Genomic DNA, 14,788 nt, shown 5'->3' on the forward strand with positions numbered 1-14,788 from the left:
TGCACAAATACCCTGGCATTTTTCTTTATCCTTATGGCAGCCTGTGCAAACTGATTTCGTAGGCATTTGTTGAAATAATATTATTGAATATTTCTTGCCAGGAGAATATAATTGAAATCAAACCATAAAACCTTGTTTTAGCTTTGAATGTTAGAAAGATAAGACCAAAATTACAAAGAGGTAGTACTTGACATTGGAGTGCACTTCTCTCTCTGCATTCTTGGGTAAAACTCTCAAAGCCTATCGCATAAATTATGATGCAAAACTAAGTAGGAGCAGTCACACATAAGTGGCTACAAAAAAATCAAAATAAGGATGCTTTATAATAGAAAACATTGTAACCATATAAACAAAATATACATTTATTTTTAATTTAGGAATTAGTTAACACATTTCCATTCTGAGTTGTTCCTAAAAGAATTTAAGGTGGCTGTCACATCAGAATTCCTTAGAAGGATATTTCAGGTTTTGCTGTGTTTTCTAAATGGTTAAAGCATAAATAAAAATCCATATTTTGACTCAGGAGCCTAGTACTGTCATTTCCTAGTCAATCCACAGTAGACTGTATCACATTCCCAGTTTTCCCACTTTCTTCCTGTTATAGAATCATGTGTTACAACCTTTGCAGGACCTCCTACCACAACAGATGGGGTGCCTCACCCTTCCCACCTTACTGGGCTTGGCATGTGCCTCATTTGGCCGAAGGAGAGCTCGCAGACAAGAGGCACACGGTGGTTGAACTGAGCCATGTGATTCTGGCCTGGCTATTTATGCTTCTAACACCCACCAGGAGAAGAACTTGCTCCAAGTAGTCGCTGATCCCAGGAAGCTATGGGAGAAGCTGAGCTGAAACCAACCTAGAGGCTGGGGAGCACACATCGCCCAAACCACAATCGACTACAGACCGTGAGTGAAAAAGACAAATGTTTGCAATTGTAAACACTGAGATTTTGAGGTTGTTTCCAGGTAAAAATGGTCTAATGAATCCTATGACCTTGAACAAATTGCTGCACTTCTGGGGAGATAAAGATACTGACATCTATCTCATAAGGTATTAGAATATAAGACAGTGTGCAAGAAAGCACTTTGAAGCTTTCAAGTACAGTATGTGTAAAGATTGACTACAGTTAGTAGTTTGATTTTCTGAAATATTAGATATTTAAAGACTCATTGTATTAAAATGGTATGTTTAAGTGATGTTTATATATATATAGACCTACACATATATACATACACAGCTTCTAGAAACTACTGTGATATTTTGTAACATGAATTTGTATATTTCAAATGAATTTCAAAGTAATTATGATAAATGACCTGATTAAAATATAATGACTTAAAAATTATCAATAAGATTTTAGTCCAGGGGCACCAAGGTGGCTCAGTTGGTTGAATGTTCCACTTTGGCTCAGAGCATGATCTCGAGTTTATGAGTTCGAGCCCTACATCGGGCTCGCTGCTGTCAGTGCAGAGCCTGCTTTAGATCCTCTGTCCCTCTCTCTCTGTCCCTGGACCAATTGCATGCGCTCTTTCTTGGAAATAAATATAAATTGAATACTGAAAACGAACCAAGGGTTGAAGGGGGAGCGGGAGGGGGAAGAGAGGTGGTGGTAATGGAGGAGGACACTTGTGGGGAAGAGCACTGGGTATTATATGGAAACTAATTTGACAATAAACTATTAAAAAGATAAGGTTTCAGCCCAATAAATGTTATATCATACACTTCAAAAATGCCAGCTCTGACTGTAATCCATCATGAAAGGAAACAAGGATCCTTCCCCTGAAACAGATTTGTGCACCTTTAGGCAGGCTTTAGGGGATCCAGGACAAATTAGGTTAAAGGGCGCTTCCTCCCTTGAAGCTGATGGGAATTTCTACAGGTCTGGAGGTCCCATCATCCCTGTGCGCCCGGTGAGGCGCAGGTGTGGAATTCTCCTGGAAACAATAGGGGGACCTTTACCTCATACTCAGTACATTGGGCTCTTTGCCACTGTAGTTTCAGACAGACTGATCTGGTATACGGAAAGCGTTTCATTGCTATTGCTGTTTTACTTGCTAAAAAAAAAAAAAGAATCAATGTGAAAATAAAAACTGAGTCCGTTTTGGAAGAAGAAAAATGGCAAAGCTTCATTACCTGAACCGCAGGCACTAAACTGGGGGCTTTTGGGGGAGAAGCTGTTGTGTCTCTGGACTCGGCGACTTGACCGCTTTCCAGGCCACTGGATCAACAGGACTTCCGGCTTGGTCGGCCCTTGCCTTGAACGACAGAGACAACATTTAACCTCATCGTCGGGCTCTGGCCCCCGGAAACAGATCTCCAACCATCAGTCACAAAGATTTTCTGGTGCGGCGAAATGAAAAGCTAGAAGAACTGCTGCTTGCCAACATGCTCCAGAGACCCTGATGATTTGGTTTTATAAATGTGAACCCACAGGAGAGACTTGGAGCTGCCTTTATTCTTTAACAGTCGGAGCAAAAATTGTATCTTAATTTATGATTTAAGAAAAACCTTTTCTTCTTGGCCAAATCATCAAGGGAAAAGCTGTTTTTGTGTGTGGTGATGTATTTTGTTTGAGAACACCCAGGGAGTGTTTTTCTTCTTTCAGTCAGTTTTAAATTTTTTAGATCAAGGCTATGTATCCATATATTTCTAAAAATCAAATAATTCTATAAAACTTATTTTTAACAAATATCTATGTATAATGTTTAAATTGCTATTTCTTCATTCTTTAAGTTTTTAAATATATCTATCAACTTCCCTAAAGGAAAAGCTCAGGACAATGATATACACAAGGAAATACTATAAGGAACTTAAAGGAAGATTGCTTGAAAGGATGGATTCAATTCGGGAGGCAAGCCTTTGGTCTTTCCCTATTCTTCTCTCCTGGTTGGAATACAAACCTGATAGCTGGAATTCCAGCAACCACATTGGACCACGAGGCAAACCTGAGGATGTACTTAACATATGAAAAAGGCAGGAGGTCTATGATAAATCTGTAGAGCTGTCACACTTGCTAAGGCTGCCAGTGCCAAGGTTTTTCATAAAAGATAATAAGTCCTTACGTGTTTAAGCCTCTTTTTTTTCTGTTACACAGCCAAATCGAATACTAATTTATTCATCCAAAAATCTTCCTTTGTTATCAGTAAGGGAAAATTTCTTTAACCTCTCTCTGGTGCTGATCCCAACCTCCCAACCCCCTTTTAAATATGGACTTCATTTTATCTTTGTTTTGGTGGGAAAGAATGTCTAATTGCTTCAGCGGAAAGTGTGCACCATGAGAGGCAATATTTTTGAGATACAGAATATTAAAAAGATACTTTTTTTTCTCTTACTTTATTGGTGGTTTATGCAGAAAATAACTTTTTTCTTTTCCTTTTTAAAATTCCAATGTAATGTACAGTGCTATACTAGTATATGGTGGGTTAACAATTCTGTACACTGCTCAACATTCATCATCATAGGTGTACTCGAAATCCCCTTCACTTATTTCACCCATCCCCCCACCTAATTCCTTCTTCTCTGGTAACCATCAGTGCGCTCTGTATAGTTAAGAGCTGTAATTGGTTTGTCTCTTTATTTTTCTTTGTTTTGTTTCTTAAATTGCACATATGAGTGAAATCATATGATATTATTTCACTTAGCTTTATACTCTCCAGGTCCATCTATGTTGTTGCAAATGGCCAGATTTCAGTCTTCTTTACGGCAGAGTAATATTCTACCCAACACATTCTTTATCCCATTCATCTATCGAAGGACACTTGATAGATGTCCTTATTTTGCCTATTGCAAGTAATACTGCAATAATCTTGTGCAGCTGTGTATACATCCTCTTGAGTTAGTGTTTTTATATTTCTTGGGTAAATGCCCAGGAGTGGAACTACTGCATCATACGGAAAATCTATTTTTAATTTTTTGAGAAACTTCTGTATTATTTTCCACAGTGGTTGCACCAATTTGTGTTTTTTTTTCATTTTAAATTTTTTTAATGTTTTTTATTTATTTTTGAGAGACAGAGGGAGACAGTGTGAGCAGGGGAGGGTCAGAGAGAGAGGAAGATACAGAATCCGAAGCAGGCTCCAGGCTCTGAGCTAGCTGTCAGCACAGAGCCTGACGTGGGGCTCGAACCCACGAACAGTGAGATCATGACCTGAGCCGAAGCCGGAAGCTGGACGCTTAACCAACTGAGCCACCCAGGCGCCCCCAATTTGTGTTTCTATGAACAGGGCACATGGGTTCCTTTTTTGCCACATTCTTGCCAACATTCATTTTTTGTGTTTTTTTACATTAAAAATTATTTTTAATTTACTATTTATATTTAATTTTACAAAGAGAGAGAGCAGGGGAGAGAAGCGGGGAGGAGGGGTGCGTGGAGAGACACAGAGAGAGAATCTTAAGCAGGCTCCACACTCAGCATGGACCCTAACATTGGCTCAATCCCATTACCCTGGGATCACATCATGAGCTGAAATCAAGAGTTGGATACTCAACTGATGGAGTCACCCAGGCACTCCTCTTGTGTTTTTTGTTTTAGCCATTATGACAGGAAGGAGGTGATATCTCGCTATAGTTTTGATTTGCATTTTCCTGATGGCTCGTGAGTTGAGCATCTTTTCACATGTGTCTTGGCCATCTATGTCTTCTTTGGAGGAATATCTCTTCATGTCTTCTGTCCATTTTTTATTTTTTTAAATATTTATTTATTTTTGAGAGAGAGAGAGAGACAGACAGAGCATGAGCAGGGGAGGGTCAGAGAGAGAGGGAGACACAGAATCCAAAGCAGGCTGCAGGCTCTGAGCTAGCTGTCAGCACAAAGCCTGATGCGGGGCTTGAAGCTGTGAACTGTGAGATCATGACCCGAGCCCAAGTTGGATGCTGAACCAACTGAGCCTCCCAGGTGTCCTAATCTTCTGTCCATTTTTAATTGGATTATTTAGTCTTTTGTTGAGTTGTATATATTCTTTATATTCTTAATATATTTTAGATATTAACCCTTTATCAAATATATATCTTGCAAATATCTTCTGCCATTTGATAGGCGGTCTTTTGTTTTGTTGATTCCCTTTGCTGTGTAGAAGCTTCTTATTTGGATATAGTCCAATAGTTTATTTTTGCTTTTGTTTCTACTGCCTTAAAAGACATATCTAGAAAAATCTTGCTATAGCCAATGTCAGAGAAATTACTGCCTGTGCTCTCTTCTAGGATTTTTATGGTTTTAGGTCTCATATTTAGGTACTTAATCCATTTTCAGTTTATTTTTATGTAAGGTGTAAGAAAGTGGCTCAGTTTTCCCAGTACCATTTGTTGAAGACATTTTTCCCCAAAGCATATTCTTGTCTCCTTTGTCATTGATTGAGTATACAATCATGGGTTTATTCTGGGCTTTCTATTCTGCTCCACTGCTCTATGTGTCTATTTCTGTGCCAACACCATACTGTTTTGATTACTACAGCTTTGAATTGTATCTTGAAATCTGGAGTGCTGATACCTCCAGTTTTGTTCTTCTTCAAGATTATTTTTGCTGTTCAGAGTCTTTTGTGGTTCCATATAAATTTTAGGATTGTTTGTTGTAGTTCTGTGAAAGACGCTGTTGGCATTTGATAAGAAGTGCATTAAATCTGTAGATTGCTTTGGGTTGTATGAGCATTTAAAAAATATTTCTCCCAATTCACGAGCATGGAATGTCTTTCCATTTCTTTGCGTCATCTTTAATTCTTTCATCAATGTTTTATGAGTGCAGTTCTTTCCCTTCCTTTGTTAAGTTTATTCCTTGGGTTTTTTATTATTTCTGGTGCAAATTTAAATGGGATTATTTTCTAAATTTCTTTCTGCTACTTCCTTATTAGTATATAGAAATTCGATGAATTTCTGTATGTTGATTTTGTCTCCTGTTATTTTATTGAATTCATTTATCAGTTCTAGTAGTTTTTTGGGTGGAGTCTTTAGGGTTTTATATATGTAATATATCATGTGCAAAGAGTGAAAGTTTTACTTCTTCCTTACCAATTTGGCTGCCTTTTATTTTCTCCTTCTTCTTCCTCTTCCTCCTCCTCCTCCTCCTCTTCTTCTTCTTCTTCTTCTTTTTTTTTTTTTTTTGTCTGATTGTCTGAATCCTGTGGCTAGGATTTGCAGTAGTATATTGAATGAAAAAGGTGACAGTGGACATCCTTGTCTTGTTCCTGACCTCAAGGGAAAAGCTCTCAGGTTTTCACCAGTGAGTATGATGTTGGCTGTGGGTTTTTACACGTGGTCTGTACTATGTTGAGGTAAGTTCTTTCTAAACTTACTTTATTGAGGGTCTTTATCATGAACAGATATGGCACTTTGTGCCTGAACTGTGCTCACATTAATCCGCAAGGCACTCTCCCTGTGTTGTCTACTGAGTGGCTTTTGTTGGTGGGCAGGGCCTGCAGTCAGACTAGATGTCTGACCCCAGCCCACCTCTGAGGCCAGAGTGGAGCTGGTATGTGTGGTGACCTTTCCCCCTCCCCACGGCAGAAGTAGCTTTGGATCTGCACTGGCCACTGTGCTGGCTGCTTACACAGTGCCACACTTGTAGCACTGCTTCAGACTCCTTCTAAGTTGGGTTGAAGCAGACCGGTCTGCAGAAGAACATGGGTGCTGGGCATGCTCTTGACAAGCTAGGTGAAGAGTGCTTATGCTGATTCCTAAAGATGTCCATATATCTACTCTGTTTGGGAGGGAAATGAGGCTTGCCAACTCCTTTTTTCCTGGAGAAGTCTCGCAAAGAGCCCTTCTCCTCCAGCACACATTTTGAGATTAGTAAATAAATCTCCTTCCCATGTACTCCCTGCAGTTTTCAAACTGCTTCTTCTTTGCCATATCTCAGCAGGGATGTTTGTTTTGCTGTTGCTTTGAGGGCCATCCAGATCTTTAAAATTCTAGGTGGTAAGCCCCGCTAATTCAAAGAACTCACAAAGTTGAGCCACTCTGGTTTTCAAATATAAATGTTACAGGGGTCCATCTTCCCTGTGTGTGTCCCTTGTGTCTGCTTGGTGCAGGGTCTTCTCTTCTCCTTCTCCATGCTGTGGCGTCCCTCCCCACTACAAACAGTCTAGTGGGTCTATTTGGTTCAGGACTGTATCTCCACCCTTCCTACCACTTTCAATGTGGCCTCTTCTTTACATTTAGCTGGGGAAAGTCTGTTCTGCCAGTCTTCTGATCATTTTCTTATTTACCCACTTATACTTTTGGGGGTGTTATTTAGGTGTGTCCATGGGACTATGTGAACCTAGGATCCTTCTACTCTGAGATCTTTCCCAGAAGACGGAGTAAAGAATTCTAGGTTGCAGATCATTTTCTTTTCAAATTTTGAAAAGGCTGTGTCATTGCATTCTAGCTTTCAGTGCCATTATTTAAAAAATCTAGTGTTTTATTCATCCTCTGTATTTGACCTCGTTTTTGGTATGGAAGATTTTAGACACTTCTCTTTGTCTATGGTATTCTGAAATGGCATAATGGCATGCCTTGGTGTCAGATTTTACAATTCATTGTAATGGGCTCCTAGTCTGTTCTATCAACCTGGAAACATATGTCCTTGTTCTGAGAATTATTTCTTAGAGAATTTCTTTTTCTCTTTCTGGAATTACTACTTTTCAAATATTAGATCTCTTGGACTACCCTATGGCTTTTTTTTTTCCCCACCTCTGTGAAAATGTCATCACACTGTTATCTCCAAATCTTGCTCACAGGTTCTTATATCTGCAATCATAATTTCCAAGAGCTCTTTGTGTGCTTTGAATACTATTATTTTTTAAGTGGCATCCTTTCCTTTATTCATAAATGCAATATTTTCACTGCTTTCTGAGAGTGTTGATGATTTGGGGGGGAGGGTAGTTTTCTTCTGCTCTCTGGATTGTATCTGTTTCAGCCAAGTTTCTTTTTGTGTTTGATTTGTTCTCTTGTTTGTCCCTGCCTATTTCAGAGGAAAGAAACAGATCATTTAAGAGGGAGAGAGGGAGGGAGGGAGGTGGCCATTGCCAACTCACAGCATCCACTGTAGAATGGCCTGGCTTGGCCTATTCATCATGGGCACCATCTCTTGTTACCTTTAAGTCTTTCTCTTGGACTGAGAAAAGCCAGAGAAGCCTCCTCCAACTACAGTGTATAAGCCCGCTGTCAGTGCTCTGAGTGGGTTTCAAAACTCACCATTCAGTAAGGGGACTTGCACTTAATGCCTCATGTTTTAGTAGCACGTCCTGCCCCCCTGCTGCGCTAGGTGTACATCCGCTCACCGTCTCCAGAAAGAACATGTCTAGGCTTCCTGGGTGGGGTCTCAGCAATATGTCAGCCCTGCCTTCATCCCACTGCACACGGGGAAGCCAGTCCCTGAGCCTGTCTGAGGCTCTGGGACGCCAATTACACTGCAGCTTGGCTTCTACATTGTCTATGTTTCATCTTTCTCAGAGCTTCCACATCAGTCATTTTCTACAAGATGCATTTTCTTTTCATATTCCAAGCTTCTATCCCTTTGGTTCAGCTATCTTTATCTTTGTAGGTTTATGACTTCCTTGTGTCCAGGCACTGTTAACCCTTTTTTAAAAAGTTTAGGGAGAAAGGAAAAGAAATCATGTTTACTCTCCCATCTTTAACTAGACCATCCTGTGGAAAGTCAACTTTCTATCAATTTCAGTGGTCACAAGAATAGGTGAAGAGATGAGTTCTTCCCTATGTTCACGCTGAGGGAATACAAACTGTCTGAGCTTTTATAATTCCCTATAAGCAAAATTAAAGGCTTCCCTGACTTCTATAATAGCCAACCATCAAAAGAAGAAAAATAACTTTCAAACCTAGAAGGAAATCAGTCATTTCTCTGGATAAAGAAGAACTTAGGAAAATAGAGTAAGTTTTCAGATTCCATTATAAAAATTAAATTCACATATAATTAAACTCTGTTCCCAGAAATCTGGTTTGTGAGGAATGGAGGTTTATATAAGAGGACAGAAGCCTCTAGAGGAAAACCTCAGTATAACATAATGATTATTCTTGTCACTGGCTATTAGGTACTTTTGGAAGACATGGAATTAAAGTGGCTCCCATTCACCAGGATGCCAAGGCAGATACAAAGAGTGTCGTAGAACACCATCTGAAAATCTCACCTCTGTGGCATTCCAGCTGTATGCATCCCTTCTCTCTGAAATTGCCATTTTCACATGAATAGACACAGAGATTCTGCCCAACATTGCATGTCTAACTCATTACTTCAGGATGACTGATGCAGTGTGATTCCTCCCTGGGGTGATAACTAGACTAGAGGCCTTCTCAAAATTTGCTATATTCCAAAGAGGTTTTGTATCCCTAGGTTTCACAAATATTAAGCCTCAAAGTAATACTGATATTTAAGGGGAAGCAAATTATTATAACTCTGGGCTTTTTAATGCTCTCTGCAGGATACAACTGTTGACTATGCAGGGCATCATGGAGCCTTCCTTTATGTTACCAAAAACTGATGAGTTTTGAGGTACATTGATTTGACCTCTCCTCTCTGACCTAGCTCTAACTCTTTCCAAATCTTTACTATATAGTATTATGAGACTATAATATTCCTTAAAACTTGGGGCACCTGGGTGGCTCAGTCACCTAAGCATATGACTTCAGTTCAGGTCATAATCTCGAGATTTGTGAGTTCTAGCCCTGTGTCAGGCTCTGTGCTGATAGGTCAGAGCCTGGAGGCTGCTTCAGATTCTGTCTTCCTCTCTCTCTGCCCCTCCCCCACCTGTGCTCTGTGTCTGTCTCAAAAATAAATAAAAACATTAAAAAATTTTAAAACTTGTTTCCATTATATTTCTCTTCATTTACAACCACCAAGACAATCTCTGATCATATGAAATTTAAATGCGGCTGTCTAGCTCTAAGACCTTCCTTAGCCTTACGTGCCTGGTAGGTTACTTTCACTGACCCAGGTCCTCATTCCCTGCTTTTTTACATAGTTCCCTTTACTTGGGATCCCCTTTCATTCATTCGGCTTCATATATTTAGCATGTAGTCGTGCCAGGTAGAGGGAAACATGGCAGAGCCCTGTTATTTAGAAACTCCAAGTCTAACAGGAGAGATCAGTAAAGGACTGGGTTTGTAGGTACAGCTAAGTAGAGGGTACTAGAGGGTACTGAGGAAGTAAGTAGTGGTGGAGCAGGAGGCATAATGTCCTATTTGGAGAGCAGTGAAGGGTTCCAAGAGCAAGTGCTGTCCAAGCAGTGACCAGGCAAATGGGGAAGCGCCAGCCAGAAGAAGACGGTACTATGGGGTGGGTGTGAAGACCTCCAGGGAGAATGTTCTCTGCCATTAAATCTGCCCTAAAGATCCCCTTCAAGTCTTGTAATCTCCGAGGCTTATATACTGGTCTCTTGTTTAATATCATAGGAAAAGGAGAGCCATCTTTCTTGTCCTGTTTTTTCCCCATCGATGGGGGCCCCTGGGGTTCTCCTTGCTTTGGTTTCTAGTGGCCAGGATTGGAAGATGAAGGTAGGGAGAGGGACATAGGACTTTTAAGCATGAGCATAATTCACACTCTTCCATCAGGGTCACCAGAGATTTCAAGTTGGATTTATGGGCACAAACTCATCGTGGATGGAAACTAGTTTTTCATTTGCTTTTTACTTTATTTTTGTTCACTGAAAACCACTCTAGGAGGAGTATTATGGATTTGGGGTGGGAGGTGAGCACCTCTGGGTACCTTAATCAAATACCCACACAATAGCCCTCCCCAGATTTACATCAGACCTGTAACAGTTCTTATTCTTCCAAGCTGTGTTTGACCTAGAAACCTATAAATAAAATATCAATTAGTCCTCTAATGTCTTCTATGTTCTTTAAGTTCTACATCATCACATTCTTTCTCACAGCTGCAGCTGTTGGTAGCTTTCACAGGGGGTCAAGGCTAGCCTCCGGTCTGACACCGAAAGCAGCTGTTCATTATGTATTCACTATATAGTGGTGAATGTAGAACTCAAGCTTGCAGGAGATGACTATAGACAAAACCCAAACTGCAGGGGAAGAAGGGAAGTGGAGCACTTTTGCAGGCCTCTTCTCAGGGGCTAATAATGGATTCTAAAAAGGGAGAATCTATTATGTGTCAAGAAAATCTAAACACAACAAAGAAACCAATGTCATTTTCCTGTTTGGAACATGAAATCAGTATCATTGTGTTGCACGGTACTCTGTTATCCTCTGCTCAAACCTGAGGGGCCGGCTTGCTGCTTCTCTACAGCTATAGGTTATACCTGCCGTTTGAGACGGACTCACTCAATGCAGGAGAAATGAGTTTATAATGTGAAAATGCTCCACAGATCCACTGAAGAGTGGACACCCATGTTCATCAGCTGCACAAGCTCATTAGATAGGAGATTAGAGGCTTTTTTGTTAGAATTTGGTGGTGCTCACTCATTTTGACATTGTAAACACATGGTTGAAAATTTGACTGTTTCTCTCAGATGTCCTAATAATTATGTATCCATTAATTTGTTTAGAAAAATTGGCCCTACTGAGTAGTCTATTATCATCAGGCTATTCAAAAAAGCTACTGTGTAGTTCTCCCTCCCTAACTTAAAATGCAAAAAGTTAGATGGTCACATGTATACGTTTGAAGTAACACATGCAACACTGTGTTGCATAAGCATGAGTTTTGCCAAGCCTTCTCCAGTCTGCAAGGTATAAACAACGGTAGCTCAAGAAAGTACCAACTGTTGGTTGGAATAATTTTGATGTCTGCCTTACACATTTCTAATTCAGGTTTCTCTTTAGCGTTAGCACCTTTATTTATATAGCTTTTATAATCTCATTACTTATCTTCTCTGTCATATTACTTGGTGGTCTTGAATTCTGAAAACTTTTCCTACCATCTCTTTTCTCTATTTCCTTAACTACAAAGGCTGATTCTATTCCCAAGTCCCCAGGTACATCCAAGTTCATTTGGCCTCTTAGTCTATTTTCTATCACTTCCACGTTTTCACATAATACTCATTTGCAAGATGAGCCCAAATATGGTCAGGGAATTCCATGAAATTGTCTTTCCTCTCTCTCCATATTTAACCTTTTACTCTTCCTAAATCCTTGGCAAGCTACTTCCCCTTCTGTATGGTATGTACCACTTTGCATCTTGCATCATGGTTTCACTCTTCATGTCTTATTTACATGTTAGATGTTAGCCTCCTAAAGAGTCAGGACTTTGTAAAATGTATCTTTACCTTATTACAGTATCTTTTACAGGTTTCTCCATCTATTAAATTCTCAATTTAAATTTGTTGAATAAATGACGGATAAGGCAAGCACCCAATGGAGGGTCCTGTCATTCTACTTAAATTTACTAATTCTCATTTTTAGTTTTCACTAGTTTAAGCATGAACGCCCCTCAACTGGTATTTCACAGTAAGTAACAAGACAGTATATGAAAATATTCAACTTGCCTTTCTTGACGGGTTTGCTCCTCCGTAGTTTCCATGGCACATTCCAGAGAATTCTGGAGAGACTGCAGCTGATTCAAGGTCTCCTTCAATAAAAATCGAGTTACAAACTGTTCCAAGTTGGAGGCCTCTTGGTAGTCCTAAAGATGACCAAGCAAAGACCGTTACACATATGAGAGGGAAAAATACCCCGGAATGGTTTTCCCCCATGTAGCCAGCAGCCTCAGATTAGTCCTGAGGAAGAGAGACACACTGGCCCTGGAGGCTGGGATGCAGCTCTAGTCGCCCACCAGGAGGTGAATATAAGTAAGAGCTGCAGAGACAACAGGAAAGTCTAGCTCATCTGCCATTGCACTTGCATCAATATAAGGAAAAAGGACAAAACAGACAGAATTATGGAACAGACCTATGTAGGAAAGGAAAAGAATATTCTCTGGGGGGAAAAAAAGGTTGGGATGTGATTAACTCAGTTTGTTCTGTGCTTCATTTAAGTAATGGCCATGCCATCGTGTATTTTCTCCATTATCAACTAAATGAAGTCACGTTTCAGCAATTGGCTTAGTTCCCTCTTGATGTATTTATTATGCCTGATCTGTATTATACTGAAGCCAAAGGAAATTATGTGTAGTTATCCCCAAATTCAGAAAATGTTAGGCATGGAATATTTAAACAGTTTGCTAAATCTGCTTACGTGCCTCCCTCAGGAACATACCTGAAGCGCATTTGTATCTAAACGTCACAGAAGCACCGTTCCTTCAAACAGCCCCCAATCTACCCAGAGATCATTGCACGCGGAATAGCTACACTTGCCAAGTTCAGCTTTGGGAGACAGGTGGGCTTGCATGGTGCTACCTGCTGTTCTTGTCTTCTACAAGCTCAGGGAGAACCAAGAAAGGAAAGAAAATCAGATTGGCATGGAATAAAAATGCCAGAGCCACTCTGTCGTATCATGAGACCTGCCAACTAAACCTGATTTTCTAGAGCACTGGGTGGGAATAAGTGCAAGTTCAGCTAAGAAACAGATTTATCTAGCTCTGTCCATAAACAATTTTTTCACGGTTGAAAACATAAAACTGAAAAAAGTGACCATGACAAGATAATGCCAGAAGTCATGATGTGCTGGGATGTCTCGTGTCACATTTGGAAACTCAGAAAAACCAAAATGTAGTTATTTAATCTCTCTGGGTCTCAGTTTTCACATTTGAAAATCAGACTATAACTCAGGGATACATTCCAACTCAAAACAGTCCGTGTTTCCATCAATTGTAAATTACGAAATATTCGATTGTGGCTTCCTGATGGGTATTATTTTGGAAATTTTTTTTCTGATAGCAGAACTACCTAATACCATAGATATCTTCATTTTGTTCCTTTTTGAAATCATAAAATGCTTCAATTATCAGTTTCTTTTTAAGTGCATTCTTGTAGGTAAACACAGGAAATTGTCTTATCTACCATATCCACTGATCTGATTTGAAACTTAAAAATTTTCATGCCTTTAAACTCCACTTAAGAAATTAACCATAAACCACATTACATGCTTATAATAACCTAAGAGTTTCTGTGAGTTAATTCAAGGTAAAAACACACCACATATTTAGTTTATCAAACAGCTTGTTAGTGAGTAGCAATAAAAACTTCAAAAAATTGAGGTGCTTGGGTGGCTCAGTCAGTTAAGTGTCTGACTTTGGCTCAAGTCATGATCTCAGGGTTTGTGGGCTCAAGCCCCGCATTGGGCTCTCTGCTGACAAGTCAGAGCCTGGATCCTGCTTCAGAATCTGTGTCTCCCTCTCTTTCTGCCTCTCCCCCACTCATGCTCTGTTTCTCTTTGTCTCAATAAAAAATAAACAAAAAAATTTTTTTTAACTCCACAAAAATTATTTCTCAATGTGTTTTTTTTTTAACGGAGAAAAACCTTCTTTTGAGATAAAAATGTGATAGGAAAAAAAGCATGTGCTTGATTCTTTCCCCATGGTCATTTCCATTTTGTGAAAGCATTTAAAAAAAATAAAATTTATTAAAACATGTTTATAAGTAAAACAAAATTTATTAAAATGCCAAGACAATGTAATGGTGTAGTCAGAGATTATGCCGATTATATTTGCATCTCTGTATACACCACGACTAATCCAGAGCAAGCTATAAAGTCTTATACCTATTTGTAGACAGCCTGGAAGGTGAAAAAAGCATACACTTACTAAGCAATGCATTATCATGTTAGTCTTGCTTTTTCCTCATTTAAATGTTAAGTATTTGTCATGTCAGAATAATAGAACTAATCGCATATCATTGCAATCATATTTTAGCTTCATAGACTCAAAAGTCACACCTTATACTCTGTGTGCCTCATGGTACCCACACCAGATATTCA

General features: G+C 39.6%; 1 protein-coding gene across 1 annotated transcript in view; it reads right to left on the reverse strand.

The window, feature by feature from the left end:
- Positions 1–14,788, reverse strand: part of LOC115284890 (N-terminal EF-hand calcium-binding protein 1-like) — a 58,474-nt gene that overhangs the window by 33,896 nt on the left and 9,790 nt on the right. The window contains exons 3-4 of the mRNA XM_029931347.1: positions 12,421–12,557; positions 2,135–2,256 (exon numbers count right to left, since the gene is read on the reverse strand). Coding sequence (XP_029787207.1) covers positions 2,135–2,256; positions 12,421–12,557 — 259 coding nt within the window. The remainder of the gene's footprint in view (positions 1–2,134; positions 2,257–12,420; positions 12,558–14,788) is intronic.

The sequence above is a fragment of the Suricata suricatta genome, unplaced genomic scaffold (genome assembly GCF_006229205.1).
Source record: "Suricata suricatta isolate VVHF042 unplaced genomic scaffold, meerkat_22Aug2017_6uvM2_HiC HiC_scaffold_25, whole genome shotgun sequence".
NCBI lineage: Eukaryota > Metazoa > Chordata > Mammalia > Carnivora > Herpestidae > Suricata > Suricata suricatta.